General features: G+C 33.6%; 2 protein-coding genes across 3 annotated transcripts; both read right to left on the reverse strand.

Annotated features, from left to right (window-relative positions):
- Nucleotides 1-10239: 10239 nt before the first annotated feature.
- Nucleotides 10240-14997, reverse strand: LOC18610288 (alpha-1,4 glucan phosphorylase L-2 isozyme, chloroplastic/amyloplastic-like). Of its 2 annotated transcripts, XM_018116465.2 has the most exons (10): nucleotides 14856-14997; nucleotides 14507-14624; nucleotides 13976-14362; nucleotides 13709-13861; nucleotides 12914-13042; nucleotides 12456-12692; nucleotides 11963-12039; nucleotides 11648-11834; nucleotides 11266-11466; nucleotides 10240-10761 (listed from the first exon to the last, which is right to left on the reverse strand). In XM_018116465.2, the coding sequence occupies exons 2-10, from the start codon at nucleotides 14519-14521 to the stop codon at nucleotides 10645-10647; spliced, it is 1503 nt and encodes a 500-aa protein (XP_017971954.2). In that variant the 5' UTR covers nucleotides 14522-14624; nucleotides 14856-14997; the 3' UTR covers nucleotides 10240-10644. The 2 variants fall into 2 exon arrangements, with proteins under 2 accessions (XP_017971954.2, XP_088659397.1); XM_088803271.1 differs by lacking the exons at nucleotides 14507-14624; nucleotides 14856-14997.
- On the reverse strand, nucleotides 14988-17060 carry LOC148764386 (alpha-1,4 glucan phosphorylase L-2 isozyme, chloroplastic/amyloplastic-like). The gene is made up of 6 exons (XM_088803272.1): nucleotides 16752-17060; nucleotides 16290-16519; nucleotides 16105-16206; nucleotides 15787-15963; nucleotides 15352-15627; nucleotides 14988-15127 (listed from the first exon to the last, which is right to left on the reverse strand). Exons 1-6 carry the CDS (start codon nucleotides 16942-16944, stop codon nucleotides 15074-15076), a joined length of 1032 nt encoding a protein of 343 aa, XP_088659398.1. The 5' UTR covers nucleotides 16945-17060; the 3' UTR covers nucleotides 14988-15073.
- Between the last annotated feature and the right edge of the window lie 949 nt (nucleotides 17061-18009).

Raw genomic sequence — 18009 nt, forward strand, 5'->3', positions numbered from 1 at the left:
GAATAACTAAGGTTTACAAGGATGACAGTTAAGTCATTAGTCTAAATGTACTATCACTTATCCTATCTCGATATATCGTTACAAAAATTTCTCCGTATCAACGTCGATCAATACTTTCTCACCCTTTTTTCAAGATCACTTTAGATTCCTTGAACTACATAATTGTAGGGTTGTATTCAATACATGTTTTCGTCATAATTTAAATTCAATTTTTTTTTTTAAATGAGGGTGTTAAGCTTTGACTAAGCGGAGTAAGATGAATATGAATATATATTGAATTAATTTTGTTAATACAAAATAAACTTTTTTACACCTGATTTCTTTTTTTGTTTTCAACAATCATTTGAGTTTGAGAATAAATTTGACCTGTATGGATAGACCATGAGTTACTTCTAGAGAAAAGGAAACTTAAATTTGGGATATGCCCCTAAATTAAAGAAGGCAAAAAGATGTAAGGCTTGCAGATGTGGTCAGAAAATCAGAGTAGTACTTTGGGCTGAATTAATATCGGTTTCATTAAATTTGTGAATTAATTATTGTCAATATTAGGCCTTTGACCCACCAATAGAAAAAGCAATTTGATCATGTGGATAATAATTCTTTTTAGCAACTTTTTAATTAAATAATTGTACGTACAATTAAGATTTTACAATTTATTTAATAAATCAATATATAATTAAAAAAAAGTCTAACATGATGTAAGCATATGAAACTCGTAACTAATGAAATTTAAACTTGAGATATAAAAATTTCAAAATATTTTTTGCTTGTCATTGATATTAATACAAAATTTTATCTATTTCGTTTTCACAATTAAATCTCGTAAAAATGTGTTGTGCGAATATGATTTTATTAGCAAATAAAATGAGTCAAGTTGATGTAAATTAACCCATTATCTAAATTTAATGTACTAAAAGAGAAAATGTAGAACAAGATCATGAATTCATTAATAAATATTAATGAAAGGATTAAGGAGAGAGAGTTGTTCCTGCTGTCTATACCCCAGCTGTTAGGGAAAAGAAAAAAAAAAAAAAGAACTCTATTGCTGCATACTTGATAATAGTAAAGCTATGAAGAGTCTGGCCCAAGTCCATGCACGATCCCTTCACGTGGATGTGTCTTATCCCCGTGATACCCCGCCCCACAAGCTAAATAAAATCAGTACAATCTAAATTATTGGTAAACTATTGCATCAATCCAAGTACAATTTTCTTTTATTTTTTTGGCTTAATAGTATTCAATAATTTCTAAATAAATTGTTTCAATTTTTCCTTATTTTTTTTCTTTTTTATCACGTTTAACAAGTTTACTAAGATAATGTTGTGGAAATTACACAAGAATCAACAAAGATAAAATCTAGAGAAATTAAGCAAACAAAAAAACACAAGAATTTACGTGGTTCGGCCTTTTACCTACGTCCACGGAGTGAAACTGTTCATCTATTATTGAGAATTTAAAGTATAATAAATTGACCTTTATGGTTCCCAAAACAACCCAAAATCTCTTGCACACTCTTCCTCAATAACCTCCCAATAACACTAACTCAAACCACTCTAGCTCCACCTAGAACAAAAGATAGAATTACAAGATGTTCCCTCTCTAGAGCTCTCAAAGCACTACTTGCTATTCTAAAGCCTAGAAATCCATTTTTATAGTATAAAAGTCTAAAGTAAAATGTGATTAGGATTCGATGTGAAATAAGAAGTTTAAAACCATACAACTACTTAATATTGTATACAAACAAAAATCCTAATCAAATAAGATCTAGAATTCTAGTCAACCTAAAACTCAACAGATAATGTGAAAAACTTTTATCTCCCCTTTCAAAAAGAAATTCAACATATTTTCATACATACATATATATATATATATATATATATATATATATTAAAGTTATATATGATAATTGACAAAAAATCCCTCCTGAATAATAAACAAAAGAAAAATTAAGATACAAGATTGAGTCGAATAGGAGAGGTGTTTTGTGTAGAAACATTCAATTGGGGTTTTGCACACCACAAAAAATTAGATTTTTTCTGACGAAAATTTTTTTTGACAAAATTTTTTATTGAAAAAAATTAAAATTTTGTTTATTGAAAAAAATTAAAATTTTGTTGAAAATTTCCTTTTTCGATGAAAAATTTTGTTGAAAGTTTCATCATTAAATGCACCGTGTTTTTACCGACAAAAAATCCGCTTTTTAAGTTAAGAAATTTCGTTAAGAAAAGGGTATAAAATTGTCAATTGTACACCATAAATTCTGTTGAAAAGAAAAACGAAATTTGCCAATGAAAGTTTTGTCAAAACTTATTTTCAACAGAATTTAGTTGAAAATTATCTACAAGATTGAATTTTTTTCACACTCGATTTACATATGTCACTTCTTGTTAATCATTAAGATTGGACCAAACCGTTTACTTACCTAACGTTAAAGACTTTTACAAGCGAAATGTTCTAACGTAACTTGAATTTAATGATAAATTACCTTTTTTTAAAAAAATTTGAATCGAATCAAAATTTCACTTTTTCTCTTTTATAAAAAATATAATTAAGAATCGACCTGTTTCCAAAATATCTATTTAAACAAAGGGTATGATTTAGTTATTTTAATTACCACAAAATGTTGTATGGATTGGAATCTGTTTGACATTTGTTTATATATGTAATTTGATGTTACAATTCAATAAAGATACATAGGCTTAACTTGATTCTCAAGAAAAAAACACATCACTATCAAATTTTGTCTAGCAAACAAGAATCATGATAAAGGGGAAGGATTGAGTTACGGCATGTTTCCAAAGCATATAGTAATAATAGTATTATTTAATTCTAAGTAAGATCGTGATGACAATTTGGCACAAGCTGGCTGATGGATACAGCCAGAAAACACACGTGTATTTATAAGTTGATGAGGTCCCATGATCTGGCCCCCTCTAAAAGGGGTGACCTCATGGAATCTTCTAAGATTTGAACCATTTGGGTTATTGGATTCGGGGAAAAAGATGAGTGAAAATTCAGATTATCAAAATGGAATTAATGGTTGCTGCAATGCAATGCAAGCAAACCCATGGCGGGACTTTTTCCATTTTGTGATCACAAAGCATGCAAACTCATGTTGGAGGATTGGATTTGAGTGAGATATTGCCTGCCCTTCATCTCTCTTGATTGGTTTCTTTGGCTAGTCTTGGGACTTGTAGGTGTTGTTAAGAAGTATGGGTTTGGATGCTATGATGAAGAAATAAAGATTGCATTGCAAGTGTTGGGTATTGTTTACATTTTGTCATTTGAATTATATATACCAAATTAGTATTACATGATCATTATTTATATACTTTTGTCATTTAAAAAATCGGATAAATTTATAAATCTAATTTGGTTTAATAATAGTTACATCTATTCTTATCCTCAAAGAGTTAAGTTCAAATCTCTTTTTTTCTCAAAAAAAATTATGATATCTCTTGTCTCTGATGTATGACTTTGGACTTTAATTCGATTTAGACATCCTTCTTCTTTCAAAGTTTTTGCATTTATGATGGAACCAATCAGTGAAAATTTGGTATAATTTCATTTTCTTTGTTGTTAGTTTCTATATTTCCATTTTAAATATGATTGATATGGGTGGTGGTTGCGAGGGAGAGATTTGCCCTAATACGAAAAAGAAAAGGATGGCTCACAATTTTGATCCCATGGAGGAGTTTGATGTACATCAACTGCTTGTGGAAAAGTATATGAGATGTTGTGTTTGTTAATACTTTTCTTGATGTTAATGCGTTTGTCGATTTTCTGATTAATTTTGATGTTGATCAAACGAAAATGTATTTTTAATATTTCCAACTTGTTATTTAATTTCAAAATTTTAAGACATATAATGGTTTCATACAAGATAAAAAAAAAATAAAGGCATTACACCTTTTGGTCCCCAACCTATGCAAAATAAGCTTTTAAGTTGGCCGGGGCCCTTGAAGGATAGGAATGCGATATGATTTTGATTGATTTAACTCTATATTGGCTTAAATTCAAAACATAGGACTTAAAAACCCAAAACCAGATTAATTTCCATGATTGATCCAAATTAGCCCTAATACCTAATACCTTAGCATAAATTAAACTTGATAATTTTACTCATGTCGGCAAAGTAGACTTCAATTTTTTTTTTCAAGTGTGTTAAGGATTGGAAAATTGATTCTTTTACATAATCTGATGATGAGGACATTCTATCAAAAGAAATTTTGCTTTGACATTTGAATTGATGCCCACTTTAAAATCAATTAAACTTTCTTTTTTCTCGTCAACTTTGGTTAAATAAAATATTAACATAGATCGGTAGTGGAGCAGAGTCGCACCCTTTATATGAATCAGTACATATAGTTTTTCCAAAAAGCATAAGAATATGTTGCATTACTTAAAACGATCACCTAAGCATCTTCTACTGTGTTAATCTACATAAATGGATATAGAAACAGATTGTCTCGATTTATTAGATTATGGTACGATTACGATATTGTGGGATTACTATTACCATATTAATAATTTGATTTTTTAAATAAATAAAAATAAAAGTGACGGGTATACGATCATTCGTTTGTATTTATATATAATAAATAAGATAGAGATCATGCATTTGATAGTGCCAAGTTGATTCAGTTGCGGTTTCATCTTCAGCATACAAAGTGGTCCCTTAACATCTAAGTTTGGCTCCCACTTCTTTCAATTCTATTATTTGGTTTAGATTTTTTTTTATATATTTTACTCTTTTAAAAAGCAATAATTAAATAAAAAAAAATCACACCTCCTTGTCATAATCATCTTTATTATTAATTAATCATTCGTTAACACTTTTTTTTTAAAAAAAAAATTGAACCTCACGAGCACCTCAGAAATCTTGTTTTCACTCTGATATTTGGTGTTGTCAATTTGGGAGAGATGGGGTCCAAAAGCTACCATTGCTTCCAGCCAAGCTTGGGGATATAGGGGTCGGTCATCAAGGTATTTGCAAAGCAAGGCAATTTTAATATACGTGTGGAGGAAAAGATTAAACAAATGTTTAATTTTCCATTGATATTTTGAATCAAATCAAACATGCTCTTTGCCTATATAATAATTGATCTAGGTGTTGGACCAATTTGCTCCAATCCTGTTTTTGGTATGCTTTTTACTTATATATATGTCTCCTTATCACATGTATAGAGACACACACACACACAAGTCATACATATAAATTTATATACGTAATTGTAGTTGAACCTAGTTTGTTTTGGAGTGAATGAAGCTAACTCGAAATTAAGTTAAATATACTTACAATCTATAGCTTTGAAACATAGAAAATTATTTTTATATGCAATATTTAATTTTCTACAAGTTTCTATAATTAGCAATTAAAGGTTTTTTTATATATGGAAATTTCAACAATGATGTTTATAGAAAGTAACATATCAATTATTGCACAGATGCAATTGTTTTGGGTTGATTTTCAGGTTCTCATACGCAAACTGCACAGGAAGGGGTCTACTGTCTCCCATGTGATGTTCTGCTCTACTAGCATACTTTGGTAATCATCTTTTAAGCAAAGAGATCAATTCTTATACTTTTCTAAAAATAAAATTATTACAAAGATACCACAAGTACTAATATAACTAGAATTTTGACAAAAAAAGATTAGATTGCAATGTTAGGGCATGGGGTTGGTATGTTTCTGATATAAACATCTACATAATGATCAGATTGGAGGAGATATCAGAATCAAACATGATCAGCCTTCACCTTGAAAGGGATTTGTGTTATTTTATCATTTGATTTTCAATGCAATAATGATTGCATTTAGGACCTTCCTAAGATTGGTTTAAGTACTTTAATATAATCTCCCCATGCTATACACATTTTCAGAGAAGGTTGCTGTTTTCATCATTTCTGCAGCTAAAAACTTGAACCCTTTCCAGGAAACAACTACCTTTGTGAATGAAACAAAGATCTTTCTGTTTGTTAATCAATTGTTAATTACTTTAATTAATATAATTAATCAACACCGACACGCTTAGAATTAATATCTAATGCCATCATAATCCCGCGTTAATGAGCATGATTAGTTGCCTGTCAGATGTCTTGTTATGATCCTGAGGAAATTGCACTACTTGCCCCCATTCAGGTGTTCATCAGGTCATATATATATATATTATTTCATATCAATCAGCTCGAAGCTTCCAGTTAAAGATCAAAATAAATCAGAAATTAACAATAAAAAAAAAGCACTTGCAACTGTTAGAAAGTCAGCAGAAAGTATCTTTCCATTACAACTCTTAACTTTACTTGAGATATGATCACAAAGGCATGTGCTGCAGTCATTTGGAAGCATATATATTTCAATGTTTTAATTAGGAAGTATGTGATAATTTATGTTATTAATTTTACCTACAGGAGACAATGAAGGTATGCCCTTAAATGACACCCAAACTGAATTTTCCAAGCTCTTTCAACTTTATCTGTCAATGGCTGACAACCAGAAAATTCACCCTGGTTTTGTGAAAAGAAAGAAAAACAATTGATTAGAAACAATCTTGACTACTGATTTATATGAATCCAGGATAAATCTTGCTGGGAGGAAGTAAGCATACATACACCAAGAGCTTGAAGCTAGTCTCTGAGCCATGCACTTGCCGTCACAGTCAGGTTTTGAGGACCACTTTTTATCTTTTATCTCACTCTCTCCTATCTAGTTGCCAATCATGTTGCAGAATGGCAGTGGTTCCTTCATGACCTGATCAGCTGATCAGAATTTTCAAGTAGTATATATATATATATATATATATATATATATATATATAATATCGGTGGACCAACCCTCCTTTCCTTTTCCTATTTTTGGTTTACCTTCGCTTTCATGAAATGACAGGCGTCACATACAACCCTAATATCCTATTTACAGATGCTGGTTATGATTTTCTCACATATTCCTGCCTACATAAAAAAGCAGATTATGTGCCGACAATCTTACTAAAAATACTGCTAAATTTGGGATTTAAAAGTAATATTTGATCTTAGATTTGAGTTCTTTTGTTTATAATATTAATATTTAAAACTTGGTGGAAGAGTATTTTCGTGTGTTAAATCTAATTATATATAGCATTTGAGGCATCCTTAGTTGCATGATTAAGTTAACATATTTAAAGGGTTTGGTTAACAAATGTTTTTAAAACACAATAACAAGTAATTCAATAATTTTTAATACCCTTTTGACGGTGTAAAATTCGTACTATTAATAATTTTACAAAAATACCCTTTTGACGTTGTAAAATCTGTATTTAAAATTTGGTCGAGAGAGCATTATCTACTGATTAGCAACAAAATCCTAAGGGAAATTTTGGGGGGGGGAGGGGTTAATTAAGGATTAAGAGGCTAACAACGAACAAAGAAATTGCAGCCGACACCAACCTAAATGCATGTTAGTTACCATGATACGATGTAGCAAAAAGTGGGCCATTGGGGGGTTGGGGGTATTATACCAAAACCAGGAGCATTGAATCTGAATAAAATCATCATACAATATTTTCCCTTATTAGTAAATCATGATCATCATTACAAGTAGTGGTGGCAATGCCATGATTCTTGAACAACAACCACGAGAGAAAGGAGAGGTAGTAACCCCCCTCTTAATTCATGAAAGTGACATTCACAGCCAATTTGCTTGCAAAAATACAAAAGAGTTTCATTTGACAGAATCTCAACTGCTCACACTAAGGCAAAGTGAAAGAAAAAATTTTTTTTTGTTGCCAATTGTACTACAGATTCTGCAGGTGCAGATCAGTGAAACATAATCCATATGGTGCATGAACCAGAATGCTTGCTTTGCAAGCGACGACTGTTCTTGGGGTGACCCCCCCTCCCTTTTTTTTTTTTTCCTTTTAACTTTAGCTTTGCATTATTGTTTATAGAGAACCAATCTTAATTAGATAGGTCGCTTTACTATATAAATAAAAATAATGAAATATCTGTATGTCCATGGCTAATGAAGATGGACCACTTTTGTAAACTTTATTTTTGGTGGCGTTTTTCGGATAAGGGATAAGCTCCCATTGGCGTTTTGTTTTGCCTGTTTCCACGCGTTTTGTTTGGGAAGTACTGTCTCTTGCATTTCAAGCAAAGCGCCTTGATCAAACTAGTTCAATAACCCCATTGGCAGTGCTTGAAACACCCAATTATAATAGACTAGGATGCTTCTGATGTTGAGAGGCTGGCCTGTATTATAGCAGTTTAACAGGCTTTCTTGATGCTGTCTACAATTAGGAAAACGAAACTTTTTTCACTGTCAAGTTGCACTTCTAATGCTTATGCTCTGACGTCTCCAACCCCATATATATCAATCACCTAATCGAACTTCAGGCTCGTTGGTATGCTCAAGAGAAAGAGATATTTAGGTTCTGTTAGTGTAGGAGGCACTGTAACAAATCTGGGTTTTAGCTATATTTATTTATTTGCTCAATCAAGATGTATTTGTTTATAGAAATCCATCACAGACCTTAGTCCACTACCATAAGAACAGGTATGGACAATGAAACTTCTGAAACTTTTATAAGCAAAGTGCAGCTGCTTAACCCTTCATGTATATTAATGGATCTAATTAATATTCTTAGTAATTCCTAGTTTATAGTTAATTTGATGATTGAATATGAACATAAAAAGAGAGACATAAGGGGAAAATTAGGATTGTAAATCTTACATTCCATGAAATTTTATGACTACCTTGCATGCTAGAGATGTATGGCCAATCATGGAGGCATCAATCTCTTTTGCCAAGATCAGTTCCTTAAAATATCAGGCTTGACAAGAATTTATGTATTCCTCCCTAGCTAGCTAGGCTGGAAACTTCTAGTGACAAATACTACAAAATCTTATCTTGGGTGGGATCAAGAACTCAAACGCACGCAACTAGTTTTTTAAGGTCAAACTCTCCTCAAAGTTGAGGATTTTCAAAAGCCCAAAGAACAGTTTATGCTTGAACTAGATGCAATCATTATATCACCCGTGTCTCCATTGACTTTTAACTCTCTGCATGCTTGATTTCTTGGAGTGGGAATGGACCAAATTTGGGGTCATTAATTTATACCTAACTTATCAATGAAAAGGAGAGAGAGAGAGAGAGAGGAAATATAGTTTTGGAACATCTAACAAGCAAATAATTAAAGCAAACCAATCTCCAACTTTTTTATCTTCTAAAAAGTGGTGTTAGTTGCATTGCCAAGACTTTTATATTTTAGGGACTCTAGGTCGTAGGTGACTTATTCATGTTTGTGACACTGAGCAGCGAATGAGCTCGAAAGCAACTTTTGAAAAGGAGTTATTCCATATATATATATATATATAAAATAGTATTAGTGATATAATAGTAAATGAGCTCGAAAGCAACTTTATAATACTTTTAAAGGGTATCCTGAGATTAACTTTCACAACAGAAGTGTAGAACATGCAGAAAAGTGTATATGGAAACATATTAGTATTAGTCTTTTCATTAAAAGGACTTCACCTTCAAAGTTTTGCATATGGTTCTTTTGCGGTTAGAATTGTTCGATCGATGAAGCAAATCAACAGGCTTTAGTCTACATCAAACGTCTTCAAAATTTGGAAAAAAAAGGAGATTCTCATGATGCATCTGGTGTAGTGATATCAAATAATACATAAAGTAAAACCCTTTTTAATTGATAAATGTTTGGCGGAGGAGATTGGTTGCTGTCTTGCGGGATGAACAAAGCCTTTAAGAAAGAAATGGGTTGAAGACCGCATTGATCTCTCTTTGTCTGATGGAGACTAGAGATTAAGTCATTAGCAACAGGGAAATCGTGGAGGGTCTGCAAGCTCTCAGTCTCAGGTCCATGGTTAAGAGTTAGATAACAGGAACAGGCTCAGGTACCGTAATGGAATCATGTGCACTAAAACCATATCAATAGTACTGGTTTGTTCCATGATTTCATAATTTTTTCATTGGGGGAGCGGGGTTGGAGTGGGGTGGGTGAGAAATTGCATACATATAGAACCACCAGAATCAGTTCCAATGATTTCTGCCAGGAACTGTTCTTAAATTTGTCCTTAAGAGACATTTTATTTAACCCTAGCACAATATTTTACGTAGCTTAACTCACATAAAATTCTGGTTTCAGCATAAACAACTCATGGTGTTTTACTCAGTTTAGCTGCTAAAATTAAGGTAAGAGCTCCTGTTAGTGCTTCATCTTGCAAGGAAAGACAAGGAAGTAATGAAGGTCTCATTATAAGATCTTAAAAACCCAATGCACATCCTATTATTCCCATTTTTTCTGTTCCTGCAACCTTTTATGAAAACAGAAGGACTCAAGTTATGGCAATTCCAATATTTTTGCAACATCACAAAGGCAGGAGGTCTTTGCAGCTTGTAGTTGCAGTATTGGCGTTTACTGAACCTTGATAAGAATCTTGCTTGCTGTAAATCACTGCGATCAACTGCATATTTTTTGGGAGATCTTGATGATTCCAGGCCTTCCAGCTCTTCTATATAGTGATAGGACTAATTAGCACTATACCATGCTATACTAATAAAAGTACTTAATTCTACACATGGAAAGGCAGAAAGGAGGATGTAGATGGGCTAAACTTGCATTCACCAGGATAACACATAAGTAATCATGGCAGCACAACAGGATCAATCCTCCAGATGTCCCTGGCATAATCATGAATAGTGCGGTCACTGCTGAACTTGTATGAGCCAGCTGTGTTCAAAATCGACATTTTTGTCCATCTCTGTTTAAAAAATGGATCAAATCAGGTCTTGTAGCAATATAAGTATGATGCTGGTCATCATTAATATATATAATCTTACAAATGTATGAGTGAGTGTTATTTTAGACAAAGTTTTACACATTTTCGTTTATGTGTTTAAACAATTATGCACAGGTAAAATTTAAAATTTTATTGAAAAGGAAAAGATTTTCCGACCTAAGATTGCTGAAACTGAGCTAGATTTCGAATTATTGAGGTCCAGGGTCTTGGTATGCAGATTGCTCATTATATAGAATAACCTCAGATGGATCAATATTATGCAATAATTGAACTGGCTGAAAACTACAAAACTGAATTGCTCCCTACCTCTTGGCCTTTTTCCCTTTAGGCAAATCCTGACTGAACAGAGTTAGACTTGCATTATTAGCTTAGACATGTAGGGTACTGATGTTTTATGTGGCAACAAAAGTGTGCACATCCACATCTATGTGTCTGATGCAAGAGTGTTACCACATTGTTGCTTACCTTTTGGTCTCTATATGCCTCGTCAACCTTCTCTTGGCACTCAATGTAACTAGGAAAATCTTTTCCGACAAGGAAATAATCGGGACGACCGTAACCTTCATTTCCTTCCAAGGATCCCATCAGTTTTTCATAGTTGTAGGGACCAAAAACACCACTTCTGACGTATGCTTTCACTTCTTCAAACCTTGGGTCTGGCACAAACTGTGATAAGAGATCAAACAAGATAATAACAGTGATTGCAATAACCACTTCACCGGTTTCTTCTTAAATTCAGGTTATACGTTTTCTGTTATGTGCCTTCAGGTTCATTCCCAGCTTTCCAAAAGCAAAAACCAAAGGAAGGGAACAGGAAAGTAGGGCTGATCTGACTTATTAAGCTCACCTTTCCCTCAGCTCTTTCTTTCCTTAGTCCAGCTATTTCGTGAGCCTTTGCACCAAAGAGAAAGAAGTTATCTTCACCAACCTTTTGCCTTATTTCAACATTAGCTCCATCTAATGTTCCAATTAGGATGCAGCCGTTCATTGCAAACTTCATATTGCTGGTTCCACTAGCCTCCATTCCAGCCGTACTAAACAATTAAAACAATATTTGAGAGACAGAGAGCAATATATATTAATCAGTACCAACCTATTGGTTTCATGATGTATATTGCAAATTGAACAAGAAAAAGTAGTAAGGAGCCCATGATCAGATTACCTTATATGCTGAGATAGCTCACTGCCGGGAATAAGCATTTCGGCCACACTTACATTGTAATCAGGAACAAACACTACCTGACATATAAACACAAAGAAGGAGATCATGATTACAAACAAGGATCGGTTCCCAACATCAAGCAAGCATAGGAGCACTTAGTATGGGCTTTGTCTAATTCAGAAAATTGGATTTCATTTAACATGAAAAAGAAATAAAAAGAAAAAAAGCAATCATTTTGGTATCAATCCAATAGGATTGAGTAATCATGCTTAACTTAGGTAGCAAAATGACAGATGGCTTTCATCATTTAAACTACATGGGCATGAATACAACCCTGTCTTCATCTTATCTGGTATGCAATGGTAAACATTTCTTGCTAACAAAATGATTAGTTCAATTGACTGAAATTGCTTGCCTATGATTCAGAAAAGGAATATATCATGACCGTGAGACATCTTTCTTGATCAATAACTATTATCGGTAAAAATCACACCTTCAGAAGATCTCCTATTTCAGGATCATGGTTTACAGTAGCCCCGACATCTGCGATGAACTTCACTATCCTTTTGGCTTGGATGTATGTAGCAAAAGCTTTTCCTCCAAATATGCATACCCGAGGAACAAAGCATGCTTTTCTTTCCTCATGGCTCATTTCTTTCATTTTCTTATAGCGGTAAACTATTCCCATAATGTTCAATAACTGTCTCATGTATTCATGGATGCGCTTTACCTGCAATTACATCCATAAGGTCGTCTACCATTAATTCATTAGCTTAAAAAGATAATGAAATGGAAGCCACAAATCTTGTTTGGGTTCTTTCTTTTTCATTATTAACGAGTTGTGTGAGCGAGGCTTAGGCAAAACGAAAATGTCGCTCGACTTCCTTTCCATAACATATGTAGCTACAACAGAATGAATAAAAGAAGTAGTCTGAACTAGGAAGAAGTAACCTGCACATCGAACATTGCATCGGGATTGACAATATAGCCAATTTTTTCTCTGAGGAAAGATGCGACCTTAACCTTGTTTCTTCTTTTTGCTTCCCTCCATTCAGATTGAAGATCCTCATTATCAGCAAACTGTGGACAATTCTCATCAGTCCTCTTATCAATATGTATAGAGCTAGCACAACATTTAATGGAAATATAGTATATTCTTTCCTCAAGTGTATATATGAATGTAGGTACTAGTTACATCTGAGAAGATATGTTTCCAGAACACATATAGGAAGAAAATCCTAACAAGGGAAAGGTAACTTGAAAGAGGAAATTCAAACCCAAACTTTATCTAGCTATTAACTAAATGTTGGTCAAGAACCAATGTCTTATTTGTTAGTCTATCAGCTCAGGACAATGGAAATTCCTGCTCTAGTAACTGAGATAATCTAACTGAGGAAGTGAAACTTTATGTGCATGTTTCACATGACTAAGACAAGGGATCCACACTAGATAATATACTTTTCAGCTGACAGATAGGATTGTTAATGAATGAAATATGATTTCCAGATAAAATAAGATGAATCAACTTTCGACACCACTGTTTAGATCCTTCCACATTTCTAGCACCGCTTAACAGACAGCTTTTATGGATCTGATTAGGACATATGCTTTCTTACTATGCAATATATTGGCTACCAAGAATTATAACAAGATGCACAGAAGTTTCTGGTGAAGAAACTATATTTGTTGGAAACTACAAGGAATTAAAACATTTGATTAACTTCAAGTTTGGATATGCCACTGTACCTTACGAAGTATCATCAATTTCTCCGTATTTACAACCCAGTCTTCTGATCCAGTCCACTTAGTTATAACTTTGCTCAAGTCTGGAATGCAAAAGCGAATCCATCTTCTTGGTGTAACCCCATTTGTTTTATTTTGAAATTTCTCAGGCCACAACTGCCAAAAAGCAACATATATGCATATCATAAGTCCTAAAATGAAACCAATGCTTCGGTTTTTCAAAATACATTGAATGGGAGAAGGAAAAGTTTATCCCATTTGAATGGCTACCTTGTAGAATTCATTGAAAACTTCATTTTTCACTATTTCACTATGAATCTCAGCAACACCATTCACTGCATAGCCACCAGCAACGCATAGATTAGCCATTCGGACCGTCTTGGGAAGTTTTGGATCTGGCTCAATTGGTGTCGCCTCATCTTTGTTCTCAATGTCCTGTTCCTCAAGTTGGTCTTCCTCATCAATTGGCTTAGTTTCTTCATCAGAAATATCATCTTCTTCAGTTGAATCAACAACAGAACTTTTTTCTGGTTTAACAAACAATTCAGCTACTGACTGAGGCAACTCAATGTTATCTAGAATTCTCATTTGTTTCAGCTTTTCTTGCAACAGTTCCAGATCCTCTGCGCCATACTCATCAATAATAGTTTGAATCAGCTGATGCACAGAATAAAGAGAGGTGTTAGATTATGTGGAAAAGAATATCTACTCTTCAAGAAAAGGAGAACTTTAGTTTAATCCATACACTAGATATATCTCCTAGAGAGGACCTAAAAATCACCATATTGCCTCTAAAGTTACCTCCTCATCAATCATTCTAATGATCTCAACGTGTCAAGGAAGCAATTTCTGCATTAGCTCCAGACTGCATTTCTCCAGTGCCTCAGGCAGAACTGTATGGTTTGTGTATGCAACAGTTCTGGAGGAGAGGTCATCAACAATATAAATACAATATACTATAACCAGAAACCAATTTAAAGTATCAGAAAATATAGTAGTTCTTTCTAGATATTCCAGATGTTTGCAAGGATGTAAAACTTCATATGATGGATAGCATAAGTCTAATGCAACTTATGGAACACGAACATATAAATACCAGAACAGCTCTTTCAAAACAATGTATAGCATTTAAGTCCATGAGAGTAAGTACCGTTGTGTGATAGTCCAGGCTTGTTCCCAGCTCAAACCCTTCACATCCATTAATATCCGTATCAGCTCTGGAATGCAGAGTGTTGGATGAGTATCATTCATCTGAACTGCAACCTTGTCAGGGAAATTTTCCCAATTCTCAGACTCTCCTGATCTCTTTTCGTAGCATGCAATGATGTCTTGGAGAGAAGCTGAGCATAATGTATATTGTTGCTTCAGTCAAAGAGTCTTCCCCTCAAGTGACTCATCACCAGGGTATAATATGTAGCAAATCTGATCATGATAAAATATTTTACCAATCATGTAAGAGATGTAAACATAATTTTGGAAGCCAGCACAAACTGTGTGATACAAAGCACTCAAATTCAATATAGTTGTCGTGTTTCTGCCACCACCACGACAACGTCTTGGCTTTCAAGTGCATCAGCAGACAACAGCAGGGAGGAATTCACACATTGCACTGTAAAACTAAATTCCAAATGATTATGAATTCAAACCTTTTCAGCATTCTTCATTGCTGCGTATGCTTTGGCATGATCTCCAGCATTGAAAGAACGTAAATCAAACTGATCTGGTGCAACTTTAGTAAACCATAGTCGGAGGTTAACTGTAGTTTTAGTTTTATATCCAGGTATTGGAACATCATAAGCAACAGCCATTACATTTTCTCCTCCAACCCATTGTTTAACTCCTTCAGGCCCTGAAATGACTTCACCATAGAATTTCACAGGGTAGGACACATCATTTCTCACAATTTCCCATGGATTTCCCATCTGCAATATAATTGACATTGATTCAACCATTGAAATCACTGTGTTATTACTAAGAAAACAAACAAAGGTCCTAATGAGACTATTTAGAAATACAAATCAATCTAAGTTTTTCATAATTGAAATTGTTTTAACTCGTAATAAGGATGTAATAAAAGATACCTCAAGCCAATTTTCTGCAACTTCCTGCTGACCATCTTTCGTAATATGCTGTTTGAACAGTCCATATTTGTACCTAAGTCCATATCCCCTAGCAGGGTAATTTAGTGTTGCTAGGGAGTCCAGAAAGCATGAAGCAAGACGTCCTAAGCCACCATTTCCAAGTGCAGCATCTGGTTCCTAGTGCGCAATCAACTGAAAAATTTTAGCAACTTAAAAAAAGGAAATGTGCACACTTAAGAAATTTTCTTAATAGGAATTCCCAATTATAAACAGAAAGAAGAATCCATATATGATGGAATCATCACGAAGGCATCTAACCTCCCTATCTACATCCTCCAAACTGTGTCCCAGCTTCTTCAAAGCTTCTGCATAAGCTCCTGTAAGCTCTAAATTACCTATTGCATTTAGCAAAGCTCTACCCTGCAAGAATGGTGAGGTAAGATGTTTCACAACCAATACAAATTTCATTAGCAGGAAGAAGAAGAAGTAGTTAAATGGAAAACCTGTAGAAACTCCATAGAAAGATAATAAGCCTGCTTTACATTAATTTTCTCATAGTATTCATAAGTAGCATTCCAGTTTATAATAAGTGAATCTCGAACAGTTTCAGCAGTTGCATAAAATGCCTTGGGGAGCTCAAAATGGTCCGGAGAGAAAGATGGTGTGAACTCAGCATGGTATTTAATGCTTGATGCAATGGATGCAGAATCTGGAACAAAGGTATCTAGAGAAGCTGCAGATGAAAGCAACCCACCATGATCAAGACTAAATTGGAAAAAGAAAAAGAAAATCCTCAAAAATACTATTTTAGGAAAGATTTTTACATTTACAATATATTAATTATAAATTTCTTTCCTTAAAAGGGTTCCCTGCCTACTAATATAGAGTAGCAAACAATACCTTGGATTCAATCAAACAACTAAATATCTACTTGGAAAGCAAGAGTTATTAAAAGTAAACCAAACCTTCCCCAGTGACTTGAGCTCCTTTGATGTGCTGCTTTTGGTTGCTAGCAACACTTTTGACAAGGAAATTCCTCCTTGAGAAAGTAAAACGTGAGTTTCTGGGGAAGAAAAGCTTTGAGTTCCTTGCTGTATAGTTGAAATCTATGAAGGTGGAGTGATGAGAACAAGTAGCAGAGAAAGGCAGAGACGCCATTGTTTATGGTTTCCTTATTTCGCTCACTAGTCTCTACCCCCCTTGAAGAGAGAGCGATAAAAAGAGAAGAAAATGAGTGAAAGAGAAAGTGTTGCTTTTTGTCGTCTTATCTTCGTTTTGGCGCCTTCTCTTCTCCCTTTTAAGTCTCTCCCCCTACTACTGTTCCATCCATCTCTCGTTCTCACGTTCTAAACAACGCAAAATTTATAATCATACCTAGTTTAGTTTTTTACATTGTAACCGTTAATTATCATTAATTAAAATATTTACATGATAAATTATACAATACTAATATAATTATATCAATATATCACGTTACTATCTAATATGACATGTTAATATATTAGAATTTACATGATATATATAATAGTATATTAAAAATAATATTACATGATATAAATGATAAGTGACATGATTATATTAATATATTATATTATCATTTAATATGATATATTAATATATCAAAATCAATACTACATAACATAAAAGAAACTATTTTAATAACAGTACTTATAATAAGTTAAGAGAGTCAGATTGTTCTGACAAGAACAAAGATTGAGTTGGGGGAAGCAATTGAAGCATGCACCGTCTGTTGGGAAAAGAGGGCCGTACAAAGGCAAGCAGGAGAATTTGGTCACATGGAGCAGTTGGAGCTAGCTTTGTTGTTGTTCGATGGCCAAAGAGGCGTCCCTGTCCCAATTGTCAAATTCCAATCAAGTGGGGCTTGTCCTAACATAGAGATATTTCCACTTGCAAAAGTGATGCTTCTGAAGAGAAACTTTCACACATCTGTCCTTTTTTTTTTTCATTTAAATTAATTTTGTTTAGTTTTCTTCTCTTTTTTGTGAATTTTATTTTTTTTCTCGATCGTACAAAGATTAAAAAAATAAAATGAGAATAATAATGTGAATTTTTCGAATAACGAAAAAGTTACCTCTATGAATCCAATAAGAATTATATTCTCATACTTTACGAGAATCGCATTCTTATGCAATGATAATCAATGATGATATTTCTATTTTGATTCTCGATCGTCCACCTTTTTCGGGATGTGAATTGTCATTT

The sequence above is a fragment of the Theobroma cacao genome, chromosome 2, assembly GCF_053813885.1.
Source record: "Theobroma cacao isolate CCN51 chromosome 2, ASM5381388v1, whole genome shotgun sequence".
NCBI classification, from domain to species: Eukaryota; Viridiplantae; Streptophyta; class Magnoliopsida; order Malvales; family Malvaceae; genus Theobroma; species Theobroma cacao.